At 42.6% G+C, this 16,741-nt stretch overlaps 1 protein-coding gene across 18 annotated transcripts in view; it reads right to left on the reverse strand.

Annotated features, from left to right (window-relative positions):
- Positions 1–16,741, reverse strand: part of INPP4A (inositol polyphosphate-4-phosphatase type I A) — a 100,857-nt gene that overhangs the window by 38,914 nt on the left and 45,202 nt on the right. For all 18 annotated transcript variants that reach the window (XM_081003405.1, XM_081003404.1, XM_081003417.1 and 15 more), the window contains exons 3-12: positions 14,614–14,683; positions 12,648–12,858; positions 11,036–11,080; positions 10,637–10,755; positions 10,419–10,535; positions 8,835–8,914; positions 7,418–7,529; positions 6,707–6,797; positions 4,110–4,257; positions 40–170 (exon numbers count right to left, since the gene is read on the reverse strand). In XM_081003405.1, the coding sequence (XP_080859531.1) occupies positions 40–170; positions 4,110–4,257; positions 6,707–6,797; positions 7,418–7,529; positions 8,835–8,914; positions 10,419–10,535; positions 10,637–10,755; positions 11,036–11,080; positions 12,648–12,753 (949 nt within the window). In that variant the 5' untranslated portion in view covers positions 12,754–12,858; positions 14,614–14,683. The remainder of the gene's footprint in view (positions 1–39; positions 171–4,109; positions 4,258–6,706; positions 6,798–7,417; positions 7,530–8,834; positions 8,915–10,418; positions 10,536–10,636; positions 10,756–11,035; positions 11,081–12,647; positions 12,859–14,613; positions 14,684–16,741) is intronic.

The raw sequence follows: 16,741 nt of genomic DNA on the forward strand, positions 1-16,741 counted from the left end.
GTTCTGTATTATGGAGGTGGTGGTAAAGATGTCAGTTACCTTTGTACTGGTGAAGATTTGTGAGGTTTTCCTGGTACGTTAGAATGATCGTTTGGTACTGAGTAACTATTTGCCGACGAAGACTTTCCCAACAAGGGGACAGCTCTCCCAGTTCTTCAAGTTCACAAACCCTACACAAAAACACCCCAAAAAGACAGGGAGATGCTATTAATTTGGTTGTATGACCAACAAAAAGCAAAGTCTGCCTTCAACCATATATATTACTTGCTCCTTCCTCAAGCACATCAGTGCCATTTTGAGACATTAGTCAAGTTTGGGCTGGTTTCTACACTGTTTGAAAGATAAGCTTAACTGACTTGCAATTCAGCTTCATGAAAGGCGCTCTCTGCAGCGCTGAGGAAGGGGGGGATTCCCCATCATACCTGTGAAATTTTGTGAGTCTCCATTTGTAAACACTGAGCTCCAAAAAAGGTCAAAGGAAATGTCTCAGAATGCAGCGCTACAAAGGGATGAATTCAGCTGTGTTTCTGATCCAATGAACACCTCTTCTGTTAGCAGAGAGGAGATGACTCTTGAGATTGCTCCCTTCAGCCAGCCAAAAATCTTCTCTAGAAAGTTAGGGGACCCCCTAGGCTGTGTCCACACCATAAATTCAAAGCACAACTTCCCCCTCCACAAAAGAATCCTGAGAACTGTAGCTCTGTAAGGGGTAATTTACAGCTCCCAGGATTCGGGGTGGGATGTTAAATGTGCTTTAAATTTATGGTTTGTGCATGGCCCATAACAGCATTTGATATCATGTGGAGGGCTGCAGGCAATCAGCATTAATTGCCTCCCCTCCTCTTCCATCAGGCTGTGTGTCCACTAGACCAAAGACTCTTCCACAAACCTAAGTACACTTTTTATTTGTGGAAGGGTCCCATTGGAAGCAAACACAGGTTCTAAACCATGTATGTCTGAGTGCGGAAATGAGCAGGGAAAGGGCTTGGCACGGTTTCTCTCCATCATCTGCTTATGTTTTCTAAAATCCCTCCCTCCCAAAGCACCTTTGTTTGTTTTTTTAAAAAAGGTGTTGTGGCACTGTTACACCTGACAGTCATACAGAACAATATACTATCTGCACAAAAGACTACAGCCAATCCTTACACTTGCCTTAAACCAGACAAAACTACAGGTTCATTCTGGTGCATTGTGCCACCTCTTGTGTGACTTCATGGAGGCTAACCACACAGGTGTCCCCACATTTGGGAAGAAGCACAAAACCCTAATTCTACAAATGCCTTTAAGTTTGATCCTAGGAAAAGGAAACATGCAGTGTTGATGCTTGTGTGATTATTATATCATCAAAAAGCATTCCGTTTGGTTTTCCAGCTGGATTGGCCTCACTTCTGTGGCACATGCGCTAAAATTGAAGCATTGCAACAGGACAATATTTTCAAGTGCACCATAGCCACAGATCAGCATCATTACTGAGGACAGAAATGGGTAGAACTAGACATTACTTGCATGCCATCAAAGGTGACCTGGAACACAGGCCAGACCGACAACCTAACTTGCCCTGCAGAGGTACCTGTAGCAGCCATGTGAGCATATTTTGCTATTCTGAAAATGGCAGGAGAGGTTTTCCCTTTTTAAAGGGGAAAGGAGAGAGAATTGGAGGGACCCTGAAACCAGGCCCGTGCAAGGGGGCAGCCAGCCAGATACACTTACCCCAGGTCTTGGAGGAATAAGCTGGCCAGAGGGCTGAGGGAAGGGAGCTAGACCCTGCCAGGGACTGACTGCTTTTTTGTTTCAGTTTATAACTTTATTCTAACAAGACCCGCACTCTGGGCCTCAGACTAGCTCCACACAGGCCTGCCTAAAACCTAGCCATCTGATGTAACTCTGCCTGTGGAAACTAAACTAAATCAATTCCGAGTTTGCTATTGTAAGTGACACATTCTTTGGAGGGGTGAAAACGAGAGTGACTGGCTCTGTGTCAAGCACTGGAAGAGATCACTTCTCACTCATGTGGTTCCATCAAACTCAGCAACCCTCCCTGAGTCATTTCCCTCCTCTGCAAATCCTGTTTCTTCTCATTCCTCTTTGGCTTGTGATGCCGATGAACTCATTTAAGCCTTTTTTGAAATGTCACATGCAGAGTAAGATTTGAGAAATGTTTTCAATACATCTGTTTTACTAGGAATCAAAAGGTGCAAATGTCAGTACATTGTCAAGGCACAACCCTTCACAACTGAAGAATTAGGACCATTGATCATTACTAGTATCCAAAGCCATCCTTTTTCTACAAAGCTCAGCAGATTAAGCCCGACTTCCTACCCACCCCGAAATATGCATAATTCCTACCCACTCCGCTATGCATAATTAGGAAATGTGTCTGTACCTTTCCACCCTGCACACTAGATATGCCCCAATACTGCTGGATTTCATACACAGGCATAACATTTGATTAGAAAGAAGAGCAGGATGGATGGAGCAACAAGCCGCCACCATGGTGCAGTCATCTACTTTAAAAACTGCTGCTGAAACATAAGCAGGTTTGGGGCTTGAGGAGCTATGGGCCACTCCAAAAACCTTATTCCCAGACTGCGCCACTCTTCTCTTTTCCCAACCCATTGCCAGGAGGTTTGCTTCTCTGCCATGTTCACAGATACACAGCCCTTCCCAACTCTTAAAAAGAAGTATTTCAAAGATACTTGCCCAAAACTCATGGAAAAGTGCCCTATTCAGGACTTCTCTTCCATACACAATAAGAAGGAGAGCAGAGTAATGCTCAATGTTCCCAGTGACACCTGTGTCCATCCTGACCCAGCATCCTGCTTGGGTTGGAAGGAGAACATCTGCAGCAGGGAGCCTGCTGTTCTTATTGAAGTTCCACATGCAATTTAGGATCAATTTAGTTTATCAAATGGGGGACACATGGAGAGCCAGGGGGTATGATTCAGGGGCGGGGACAGACAGTGTATTCCCTCCTCTCCCTCACACAATTCTAATCACGTGAGGGACCTGAACATCCAAATAAGGCTCAGATAACAACTGTGAACAAGCTAAAAAGTATTACCAATCAACTTCGGGAGGTATATAAAATGAAAAAATACAGAGAGGTATGGGAGAACACCAGGAAATGTTTCTTGGCCGATACCATGATTGACTATAGGATTAAGTTGGACACAAACCCACAAGTATGTTTTTATCAGCAATATTTGCTTCTCTTCAAATCAGTGAAAACTGATGTGTCCAAAGAGAGTTTCCTGTGATACCTTCATTGAACTTTACATATGTTTTTAGTGTAGATGCCTCCTAATTTTTGCCATTGCCCTAATTTAGTTTCCTAACCCAATACAAAGCTACTACAAAAGGAGTCAAGTAGCCAGTGACCTCTAAATGAATTGAGGTCCAACAAACCATAGTAATAGCCAAGCAAAATGAGCAGCAGATGATGTATGCAGAAATCAGAGTTTCAAATATAATAATATTTCATCACCTTTAAAATAACTTTTCAACTAGGCTGTGTAACGCCAGGAGCTTCAAAACAGTAAAAGGCCATGGGAACCAGTTCTCATTAAAGATTTACCTCAAAGCTTGAGGTTGGCTTTTTATAGAACTGCGGCTGAATAATGTAATAGCAACAGCAGCACTTCTCATGGCATACTCGGTTTATCCTGAGTCCTGACTCCACTTGAGCTAGCCAGATTATCATTATATCTATCAAAAAGTTATCTGATAGTATAAACTGACAAAGCCCTGATTCAGTTCAGCTGGTAACATCTTTCAGTCACAGGAAGACAGAAGGGAATCACATCCTAACCGTTAACTAGGCTGAAAACAATCCATGACAGTTCAGGCAGCCAAAACCAGAATTTGTTGTTGATTTTTGGAAAATCAGCCTAAATTTGCAAGTTCATAAAATGGGTCTGTGCCACTGGGACTTGGACGTTCCTAGCAATACTCCTTCAAAAGATTTTGCAAGGCAGGTCAGGAGAGTGGGTCAGAAATGCAGAGCTGTGAGGGCAGGTATTTACAACGAAGCTGCATACAATATATTAATTTCTTAATAACTTCAAAAACATTTCTATAGGGACTGCTCTTGTGGTGCTGGTGGGATTTACCTGGCAGCATCTTCCTCAAGTAGCAGTTTCACAAACTGTCTGGGAATGTGTAGGGAGAGCACACTCTCTGCCATTTGTTCCAAGATCCGAAGGTGGTTCCCATCCGTGGTGGGGAAGCGATACATCCGACAAATGGCCCCTCCAAACACTAAAATGTTAAAAGACATAATTTGCTACCAGATAATACAAACTCCGTTCCTCTAACACCAAAGTTGTTAAGAGGCTCAGAGATCACAAATGGCCTATTACACCAAAACATACAAAAGATTAATGTAACAGCATTGCACTTAGTTAACTCCCCGCCCCCACCCAATGCACATATTCAAACAACCACAGCAAAAGCAGAAATTGAGGTTTGATCAATTCTTGATTCACTTTTCCATATACTGCATTTTTTAATTTTAAAAATGTGCATTAAAAATGTTATAGTCATAGACATGTATATTTGGGTTACAACGCAGATGCCCAACAGCTTTATAATGAGCTTTTCGGGACCACACTTTTGCAGGCAATCCTGATCCCACAACCCAAGCTTCATCCACGTGACGGGGCCTGGACTTTTCTCCTGCATACAATCACATAAATTGTGTGGCTGTTTGTTTCCAAGTAGTGTCTTAGCTTCCCAGTACTGATGTCCAAGGAGAGTGCTACCATAATAATAGATATTGGTGAAAAGAAACCTTTATTAGCAACAGCATAGATGATGCTAGATAAGCGTTTGGATGAGTAATGCTCTGTGTCCAACAAACACTGAAAAATAAGCAATTCTGTTTAGTTTGCCATTCTGCAGCAAGCCACTCAGAATGAGTTCACATGACGAAGTTATATAGAAAAGAGTCTCAATGGAGTATGTATACGGACACACACACAATTATTTTGTTGCATCATTCTTACAAGTACATCCCCAGCTGATGAAACATGACTGAAGACAGATGTGATATGGAAAGGGAGCTCACAGCACAACCCTCCACCTATCTTAGGCAGCTGGGCTGCAGGGCAGTTTGCCTCCTCCTATGGCTGGGAAACAAAACAAGCAGGGAGAGGCACAAAAGGATTTATCAGCATTCCATCTGCTGGTTACAACAGAAACAGCTGTGGATATATCTTTCTAGAAGAGACCTGGAAGTGTCTTCCCAGTGTTGTGAGCTGCCTCTGTCTTCAGCCAGTGATACAACGGTGGTCAAGATCCAAAGGTTTATGTGCATTTGCTAGGGCAGCCTTCCCTAGTCTGGTGCCCTCCAAATGCTTTGGACTGCAACTCCCATAATCCTCAACTACTGACCTGCTAACTGGGACTAAAGGGCATTGTAGTCCAAAACCAGTTTAGGGAAGGCTGCTCTAAGGACTTCCCTTCCTCCTCCTGCAGCTCTTTGTGAATGTGGGCTGCCATGTGCTTCTAACCGAAGCCCTTCCAGAGACGTGTTTCATACAGCACATGGCACTGCAACTGTGAGCAAAAAACTGGCATGTCTCCCTGTGCATGCAGAGAAGCACTTAAGCGACACACAAATACGCTTTTTCTAGATCACACAGCATATCAACTGTTGCCACTGAAAACTAACTTTTGCTTCCAGTGATGTTTTTTGGGGGAAACCTTGCAAGACATTTTGCATCAAAAACTTTATGCTACAACTCTGCTAGTACTGCTTGCTTCTATCTATCATCTATCTATCTATCTATCTATCTATCTATCTATCGTTTTATGAAAATTTCAACCCAGTGTGCAGCAGCTGTGAAGAATTCACTGCAAGGGATCAAGAAGAAAGGACAGTTCTGGTTGCCTCATCTCAAAAAAGATATTGTAGAGTGTGGAAAGGTTCAGGAAAGGGCATCCAAAATGATAAAGGACAGAGCAATTCCCTTATAAGGAGAGATGTTGGGTTATTTAGCTTAGGGAAAAGGCTTGTATGAGGCGACATGGCAGAAGCTCATAAAATTATTCATGGCATAGTGGATCGAGAAAATGTTTTCTCTTTCTCGTAACACTGGAATTCATAGACATCCAATGCAGCTGAATGTTGGAAGATATTAAGGCAGTGATGGCCACCTATCTAGATGGCTTTAAAAGAAGATTAAGCAATTCATGCCGGAGAGGGCTACTGATGGCTACCAGCCATGATTGCTCTGCTCTGCTCAGTTGGAGCTGAACAAAATAACACAACACGATGGCCAATAACAATGGCACTAAACACTATATTAGTCCAATACAAATGATCAGAAATTGCAACCAAAGTCTCTAATGCTTCTGAATACCAGTTGCTGGAAATCGTAGGAGGGGAGAGGGCTCTTGTGCTTGGGTCCTGCTTGCAGGCTTCCCACTGGCCTCTGGTTTGCCACTGTGAGAATAGGATACTGTACCAGATGGGCCATTGGTTTGACCCAGAACGCTCATCTTATGTTCTTAGGCTCTTAAATTCAGATCAGCAGTGCACCCCTGTCCCCATCTACTTATATGCATGTCGTCAAGATGACACATCAGTTAAAACAAATGCAGATACACCCAATTCCTTTAATGCAGTCAAGATTGTGACTCAGCACACATTTGAAGATTAGGAAGTCATTTGCTGGAACACTTGAGCTATATGGGATCCACTTACCGGATTTTAACAACACGTCTTTCCGTAATGAAGCATATTTGGATCGGATTCCTAAAGATTCTGTTAAACTTTCATCAACTGACAGCACAGTCTGAAGAAAACGAGAATAGTATTAATACACAAAACACAATGCTTCATCACTGACTTTTTAAAAAATAAAATGTACTGAGCTATAGAGGACTGTTTACTTCTGAGACATTTTCAACAAGACCTGCTATCAGATAAATGTGTAGCATTCAGGGATGTTTTACATGCAGCTACAGCATAAAGAAACCCTGAGCTATATTTGTGTATATTCTGCCACCTGTCAGTGTGATAATCCCCAGTGGAATTCATGGACTCTCTCTCTCTAGTCTTGACCAGTGAGAAAAATAAAAATTGACAGCAAGATACACGCTTCTGAAATTATTGTTCCGCAATGAGATACCTATCAGCATGGAATAAAATCCCAGATATACTTCCTGATATTATAGTGGCACAACTACTGCAATCATGGGACTGGTTGCCGTGCTATGTACAGTATGCTTGCCCCCGAAAGCTTGCACCCAAGTAAGGTCTGAACAGCTCCATGGGTTAAAAGAACAGCAACACAGTGTGAATTGTCCTTGAGGATGGTTGGGGAAAGTTGTAAAAGAAGGTGGTGAGGAGATCATCAATCACATCTTTTATTTCCAGCATTGTCTTGAGAAGGAGGGCAAGATATTCACTCACCCTTCCATTGATGGTGTCAGGAGACCTGGTAACTGGAGGCCTTTGGTCTGTTTTTTCTTCCACTTGCCATCCTATGACTGTAATGTTACCAACACGATCACTTTCAGCAGATCTGCAACACACACATCATTGCTGCGATCCATCAGCTAGGACTACTAATTGGTTGCTGTTGCATATACTATGCCAACTGGCTATAGACACCAATTCTTACAGCTTCCTCTGTCGTTAACTCTTTCTAGCTACATAAATGGAGACTCAAACAAAAAGATCAGGATCCAACACTGCTATATAAAAATATTAAAATATAAGAAAGATGCTAAATGCATGGATATGTGTAGCCTTGGGTATTTTGTAACCTCTTGCAATCCAGGGTTGGGTAAAATCATTCTCTCAGCCCTTGGAGCTTATAGTACTAGTTTTGTAGTGCTTTACAGGCCTTACAGAAGCAAAATGCACAGGTCCCTGCCCCAAGGAGTTTACAGTACGCATTTCAAATACAGGGCAGGCAACAAAGCGGGAAGAGAAGGGGGAAATAGGAAATACATGTAATGGAGAAGGGATACTAGCAAATGCAGTTGCATCTGCTTTGGCATTAAGCCAAAGGCCTAAGACAAAATTCAAAAAAATAAATGTGATGTTGAGGTTGAAGTGCAGAAGGACACTTCTGAAAACTTATATGCATGTATGTAATTGACTTTGCCAGATGCAATTTCCTCGTCATTGTGATCTATGAAAGCTCTGCCAAACAGAATCGTTACCCATGTTTTGCATTTACATCTTTATATTCCTTCAGAATCTGGGAGCTGGCTTACTGATACACATTTAAATTAGCTTTTCTGACATGCCCTGAAATTGGCTTTCATTTCTAAGTATAAACAAAACACAAAAACCCACAGAACTTATTAAAGTGCAGATTTGGAACACATACAACTGTGAAGAATGAGGTTTTAGAAGATTAAAAATAATACTTTATATCAATGGTTGCCCCATCGCACAAGTAGCACATGAAAAAGACTCCTGAGGTTACTTGTTGGTGTTCAAATCTCTGTTTTTATGCTGGGTGGGGAAAATCATAAAACAAATATTCTACTTTACCAACGTTCTACTAAGAAGAATTACCAGAAAGTCTCTGCCCTGTGCAAGATTTGTGCTGAACATTAAATTGTCTTACAGCCACTTGAGATGAGAGGAAACTCTGAAGTTCCAATATTTATTTCATTACAACACAAAATTAAAAAGGTCTCGTTGAGCATTCATAGCCCTAAAAGCCTGGACACTTCACTTTCTGAACTGGGGTGCAATAAAGGACCCCAGTTTAAACAGCATCAATCGTGCAGTTAAATGGCCTAGTTTTCCAATAGTACACACAGATGTGGAAGCCTGATTCTTTTCAAATGAACAAAAATGGAGCACAAACCTTAGTGTTAAATGCAACCTATGGTTCCTCTCCTTAAGTAGCTGCTTTACAGTGAACATCACAGAACCCAATAGATACATCTGGAAAAGACAAGTATTGTCAACACAGAGGACATTTTACTCCTAAACTCATTACGTTTCTAATTTCTATTTACAAAGCTCATTCCTATGGCTTCAAGGTGATGTCTGAAACCAAAGCCTCTCACTGTCTCTGGCTCAGTACTGGCATCGTGCCAGAATATAGACTGCACTAGAAATACTTTAGAATGATAGCTTGACTTTCCAAAGCCTGCAAGACTCGAATCACAATTTAGAGTGGCTTGTCTGCCTTCATTTTCTATCAGTGCAGTATTCAGGTTCATAAGTTCACTTCTGTCTCTAGGATTCAACAGTCTTCAGAGACAGAACAATGGCTGCAATGTCAAAAGCAGGGCTTTGGGATTATGCTTTGCTAGACGACTACATACATACCGTATTTTATCAATTCAGACATCACACCAATCCTTGGCTAGTTTTATAAACTACAATTTGGCTGTGTGTGTGTGTGTGTGTGTGTGAGAGAGAGAGAGAGAGAGAGAGAGAGAGAGAGAGAGAGAAGCATGGTTATTTTTAATCAGTTGGATCCACAGATTCCCACTCTCCATCAGAGGAAGGGAATCATTGGATGTCGCCCAAAATGAGCATCTTCAAGCGCATGTTTAGAATGCTCATTTAACAATACCATCTCCTAAGGCGTTGTGGGGTGGGGACCTTTTCCAACCTAAGGGCCAAATTCCTTCATAGGCAACTTTCCAGGCACCACATACCTGTGGTGGGTGGAGCCAGGGGCAAAATAGTGGGTGGAGCAACAGATATGACTCTTACTTTGTACAGTGGGCTACATTTTAGCCTCACAAAAATGGCAACACAAACCCCTCTCTCCATCCTCAGTCCAAGCAAGAGGGTTTGTCACAGTTCAAGGACACATTCCAGCCAAGCAAAAGCACATGAAGGAGGCCTAAAAACATGGCCAGTGACAGATGTGATGTGGAGGAGAGGCATGGCCTGCAGACACTCCTGAGGGCTGGATGGAGAGGGCTGGATTTGGCCCTTAGGCCTCAAGTTTCTGACCCCAGCACTAAGAAAGCAATCCTAACTCCATTTAGCCAGGAGTAAGCCCCACAGAGTAAGCCAACCTAGCAGTTCGAAAGCACGTCAAAGTGCAAGTAGATAAATAGGTACCGCTCCGGCAGGAAGGTAAATGGTGTTTCCGTGTGCTGCTCTGGTTTGCCAGAAGCGGCTTAGTCATGCTGGCCACATGACCCGGAAGCTGTATGCTGGCTCCCTCGGCCAATAAAGCGAGATGAGCGCCGCAACCCCAGAGTCGGTCACGACTGGACCTAATGGTCAGGGGTCCCTTTACCTTTACCTAAGCCCCGCAGAATTCAACACGACTTACTTCTGAGTAGATAAGGTTAGGATTACACTGTTAGTGCTGGCCTTCAAGGGGGAGAACAGGCAGTGTACCTCAGACCAAAGGCATATGCAACATTTTGTTTACATTGAACATGAATGACAGAGAAGACATTTGGTGAATCGGACTTACAGTTCCCTGAGATCTATCTTTAACATCATATACAGAAAGTTTTATTTGTGTCATCTGGTTAATAAGAGAGTCTTGAAAAAAGGCAATACTGCTTAGAAAGATAGGGTTGCTTGTTCCCTGCAATTAAAAAAAAGAAGAAGAGAAAAAGTTACGTTTGGAAAACTAAGATTAACTGGTGGTGCTTTGGCTGGGGCAGCGGGTAACGTAGTAGTACTTACCTCAATAATCTCTGTCTGAGCATGCTTTGTCCAGAATGCCTGAGGTGGTGTAGTTACACTCACTGCTACAAAACTATTTGGCTTTCTATCTAGCGATGGGGTAAGGAGCTCGCTGCAAGCTATAGGAAAGAAACAATACGGCTTACACACCATGTCACGCAAATATATGCAAAGTATAAAGGGGAAGGGAATGCCCATTTTTCACTTGTCTGCCTCAGTGGCACAGTGTGGGAAAGGGCCACGGGGTGGTTGCCCCGGACACAAAATGGTTAGGGGCGCAAAATTTCAACACCCAGTGCTGCCTCAATACAGCTGCGGGCTTCGGTCTCTGGGCTCCCTTGAAAACGGCTTCTCCATGTGAATCAGGAAGTGACCTCTCCGGACAATGGAACTACTCACCTAAACTGAATTCTAAGATTGGCTCATCCGGATCTTGGCTGTTACCTGCAAAGTACAAAGATTAGCATAAACGTATAAAGATATACAGATTAAGTCAATTTTAAAATAGTCTTACACTCCCATAAGGAAGCAAGGACAATTTAGGGGTAAATAAAGTAAAAAGTAAACACTTAATCACTTATTCAAATAACTATGTAAATAGTTCACCTAGAACTTCAATCTTATGTATCTCAAATAGTAGGTAAACACGCTCTCTCTCTCTCTCTCTCTCTCTCTCTCTCACACACACACACACACTTCAAAGCACTTCCAGAATGAATGAGAAAATAAAAGGCCTAAAAGTGTTCAAAGAAAAATGATCAAAGATCATATTAAGCATATAAAAGCATTTGGTCATGCATGAAATTTGGTCTGGATGAAAGACCAATCTACAGCTTCTGAGGCAAAATTGTTCAATCAAAAATTTTAAGGCAATGCTATGGGAAGAACTGACAATGGTACAAAAGTTCGTAACGACATAAATTCAGTGTTGACTGGTCTCTTTTTTCTGTCTCTTGAACACTTTTCTGTCTCTTATTTATGTTGTTGTTTAGTCGTTTAGTCGTGTCCGCCTCTTCGTGACCCCATGAACCAGAGCACACCAGGCACTCCTGTCTTCCACTGCCTCCCACAACTTGGTCAAACTCATGCTGGTAGCTTTGAGAACACTGTCCAACCATCTCGTCCTCCATCGTCCCCTTCTCCTTGTGCCCTCAATCTTTCCCAACATCAGGGTCTTTTCCAGGGAGCCTTCTCTTCTCATGAGGTGGCAAAATATTGGAGCCTCAGCTTCAGGATCTGTCCTTCCAGTGAGCACTCAGGGCTGATTTCCTTAGGAATGGATAGGTTTGATCTTCTTGCAGTCCATGGGACTCTCAAGAGTCTCCTCCAGCACCATAATTCAAAAGCATCAATTCTTCGGCAATCAGCCTTCTTTATGGTCCAGCTCTCACTTCCACTCACTTCTCTTATTTATACTGCTCCCAAATCTACTACAGTGGTGCCTCGCAAGACGAAATTAATTCGTTCCGCGAGTTTTTTCGTCTAGCGAAATTTTCGTCTTGCGAAGCACGGTGTCAGAAAAGTTTTGGAAAAGCTTCAAAAATTACTAAAAACCTCAAAAAAGGCTACCACACTGCGTTCTATGAGTTGCTCCTCAAAGTCAAGTCGAAACTGTATTAACGGTGTTAAGAAAAAGGAAACAAACTTGCAAAAAACGCAAGACGTTTTCGTCTTGCGAAGCAAGCCCATAGGGAAATTCGTCTTGCGAAGCAGCTCAAAAACCGCAAAACCCTTTCGTCTAGCGAGTTTTTCGTCTTGCGAGGCATTCGTCTTGCGGGGCACCACTGTATCCTCCCCACTGTCCTTGTATCATGCCCGCTGCTTATAACATGGGGAAAAGATACAAATATAACTAACAGTGTGTGTGTTCCCAAATTAATCCTTTCATTACCAGCACTGGGTGCAGGGGGGAGGGGACTGTCTAAAAAACTAGAATTTCAAACAGAAAAGCAAGACAAAGTAAGAATTCAATACAACCATGAGGACACAGGTAGGAAGAAAAGATACTAACCTGCCAAAGACAAATCTAACATGTCAGTCGTGACATCAATAGTTGAGGCCCGCTGCACAGTGCGGGATTTTGCACCATGGCGGGGGCTGATATCTTTTGCTGACATGTTGTCATGGGGAAGACGCCTCTTTTCACTGTTTGATCACAGCAAAGCCTTGATGAAGGACCAAAATAGAGTGTCGTCTTCACTTGCAGCCCTTATGACAGCAGGCTAAGGCAGAATGAAAACAAAACACAATCTGAAATAGGATCCAAACTAGGTTTGTTTAAATGCTGATTTTAACAGCAAAGGCTCAAATTATTTTAATGGTAGCATTAAAGAAGAATTAATTTACCATTTTAACAGGAGACCATTTGCTTCAGCAGACCTCACCATATATTTTAGATGCTTTCAAAATGATAATAGTTTCTCAGGGTTCACAATTATGAGGAGGCCTGCAAGCACATTCAGAAAAATACACAGGCCTGCTTCAGACCTTTACCCTAAAAACATGAAGGTTGAGGGTCGAGTAGACATGTCTGGTGCCACTCACCTTCTCCCCTCTTAGGATCCTCTCCATAGGTGTTTTCCCCTTATGTGTCCAGGCTGAAATGTCAGAAGAGGGCTATGGTCTAATCTACATAACCTGAAGCTGCCTATGTCAATGAAAAACACCCACTTAGTAAGAGTCTTGATTCTCGGCTGCAGTCAAAGAATTTGCACAAAGTACTACATGGTTTTGCTCCAGACAAGCAGGCGGTGTCACACACATTGACTATGTTCAGACCATGTTTTATACTAACAATGAGCCTCAAACTCAAATGCTCCATTCTTCTGCCACAGCTTTAGGAAGATCAGAAGCTTCCACCTCCGTTTTAGATTAACCACAGTTTAGTGTACCGTCCAACCCTTACATGGTGGTTTATCTTTAGCGTTTGTTGAAACGAGCCAAATGTATAAACTATGTTTTCAAGCTGGCTTATTTAAACAATAGTAAAGATTAACCAATAGGGACGCGGATGGCGCTGTGTGTTAAACCATTGAGCCTAGGGCTTGCTGATCAGAAGGTTGGAAGTTTTAATCCCCACGACGGGGTGAGTTCCCGTTGCTCAGTCCCAGCTCCTGCCAACCTAGCATTTCGAAAGCATGTCAAAGTGCAAGTAGATAAATAGGTACCGCTCCGGCGGGAAGGTCAATGGCGTTTCCGTGTGCTGCTCTGGTTTGCCAGAAGCGGCTTAGTCATGCTGGCCACATGACCCGGAAACTGTACGCTGGCTCCCTTGGCCAATAAAGCAAGATGAGTGCCGCAACCCCAGAGTCGGCCACGACTGGACCTAATGGTCAGGGGTCCCTTTACTTTTACCTTTAAAGATTAACCACACATTTGTTTGGGATTGGATGTTATGCCAAGCTGTGGTTAATCAAAAACTTACGTAAAATATTCCGAACTCCTCTTTGTGGCTGCACCAGAAGAGATAGACAAAGGAGCATGCCAGGCCTAGGCTCATATTTGTTAATGTTAAACCATGGTGTCACATCCAAGCAAGACCAATGGTGACCTACGGATCTAAATGTCTGTCTCAGTATCCATTCATGTGTTTGATCATCCCTATGGAAGAAATCAGTATTGTGTTGGGTGAGCCACACCCTGGAGCAGCCTTGGCCAATATGTTGTCCCTCAGAAGTTTTGGATCACAGCTCCCACCGTCTCTGACGTTGGTCATATTGGCTGTAGCTGATGGAAGTTATAGTCAAAACACCATCTGGAGGTCACCAAGTTGAGCAAGTTATAATCTCTAAAAAGTTTTTTCCCCCACACAAAAACAAAACAATTTCAACAAAGATTTACAAGATTTAAATGTGATTAAAATTCCAGGTCTCACCCACTTGAATTCTTGAGTTATGATTCAGCTTACAAGAAGCTCCCTATTGTAGAAAATTTTCATAATGTGTGTGACATTTTGCACCAAACATCTTTTTACTTACAGCGGGCTGTTGTTTTCTTGGGTGAGAGCATGGTATTTTGCATTTCTTAAAGGCAGCTTTATTGTCCCATCTGGAAAAAAACCACACAATGAATTACTGAGTCTGAGCATTCAAAATTGATATTGATTTTTAAATACACATGTCTATTTAGTCTTCCAATCATATCACATGCCTTTATCGCTGTGAGCTTAACTGCCGTTATAGCATCAGGTGTGAAATTGGGGTTTTCAAAGAGATTCAATTATATGCATTTAGAAGAGGACGAATTTAGAGCCATTCTGGTTTTTTTTTTTTTTTTAAAGGCACAAAGTGTAAGAAGTAACCATAATAAATGTTCATAAAATATAGCATTCCCTTGCATATATTCAGGATGAGGTTTCTGAATTATACCATGAGTTCCCACCATTCTGAACTATTTCCCTCACTGATGGAAGGAACTTCATGTCAAAGAGGCCACGTGAGTGTCAAGTGACAGGAATGGATCCAGAAATGGATTTTTAGTCTCTTCTGCACAATAGCAGTTTTCTCCTGGCACACTGTTGTGCTCTGGCACATAGTTTGGGTATTTCTGTTCTAATTAATACTATTATAAACTATTTGCCCAGAATAAAATATTTTGCTTACACCACTATCACAACAGAACGATTTCCCACCATAACAAATTGCCTCCTTGGCAAATGAGATGCTTTCACTCCAGCATAAATCCAGAATATGAGTTATTCTCACCAGATGGATGGAGATTTTAAATAAATAGGAGGAGGAGGAGGAGGAAGAAGAAGAAGAAACTATTGAAAAAGCTAGCTTTTAAAACAGAAATATATTTTAAACATGAACAAAGACAAGGTAATTAAAGAACATTTAAGGTGCTTCATTCTTTTGTGCAACTTTCCAGCCGTGCATTTGTTTTTAACTGCCAGAATTAAAAGTTATGTGGCGCTGTGGGTTAAACCACAGAGCCTAGGACTTGCTGATCAGAAGGTCGGCGGTTCGAATACCCGTGACAGGGTGAGCTCCCATTGCTCGGTCCCTGCTCCTGCCAACCTAGCAGTTCGAAAGCACGTCAAAGTGCAAGTAGATAAATAGGTACTGCTCCGGCGGGAAGGTAAACGGTGTTTCCGTGCGCTGCTCTGGTTCGCCAGAAGCAGCTTAGTCAGGCTGGCCACATGACCCAGAAGCTGTACGCCGGCTCCCTCAGCCAGTAAAGCGAGATGAGCGCCGCAACCCCAAAGTCGGTCACGACTGGACCTAATGGTCAGGGGTCCCCTTACCTTTACCTTTACTCAGCCTCTGCCGCCACAAACTTTCAGGGGAATTCACAGAATCCAGCTATGAAGAAATACTTTGTAGAAATCTTAAGGGAAGCCAAGTCATTTTAAAATAGACCAGTCTCATTCTTCAAGGAAGTGTTGCATTTCTGTAGCTAAGATTAAGGTTTAAGTCATGGCATCCATGACTGGGAATGGGGAACCTCAGCACCAGGGACCAAATGTGGCCCCCAGGCCTCTCTGTACCTGGCCCTTGGAACTCTCCCAGGTCACACCCTTCACTGTTTATGCTTCTCAACCTGTTTTTGCCTGGCTGGAATGTGTCCTCAGACACTTCCAGCTTCTCTGGATAGAGGGTACTAAGTGATGTGTATGTGTAGGAGCTAACCTCCTGTACAAAGGCTATATATATATATACCGTATTTTTCGCTCTATAACACGCACCAGACCATAACACGCACGTAGTTTTTAGAGGAGGAAAACAAGAAAAAAAATATTCTAAACGAAATAGTGGATATATGATTTTTGTGGTTCATGCTGTGGCCACAGACATGTGATCTGACAGTGAGTTTGGAGTAGCCCAATGCAAAAATCCTGAGGATCCATGTGGATCCATGCTTTGTAACCATGGAGGAGGGAAGGAAGGGGAACCATGGATCCTCTGCTCACGACTGCAGCAGATCCCCCCCGCCACCCGCAGGCCTTCGCTCCATAACACGCACAGACATTTCCCCTTACTTTCTAGGAGGAAAAAAGTGAGTGTTATGGTGCAAAAAATACGGTATATATATATATATGCATAAAGAGCCTCTTGCTCAACTTGAGAGGTTAACACTGCCAAGAAGCGAAATGCGTCTTTGCAT

Source organism: Podarcis pityusensis, assembly GCF_964106645.2.
Source record: "Podarcis pityusensis genome assembly, chromosome: 4".
Lineage (NCBI taxonomy): Eukaryota > Metazoa > Chordata > Lepidosauria > Squamata > Lacertidae > Podarcis > Podarcis pityusensis.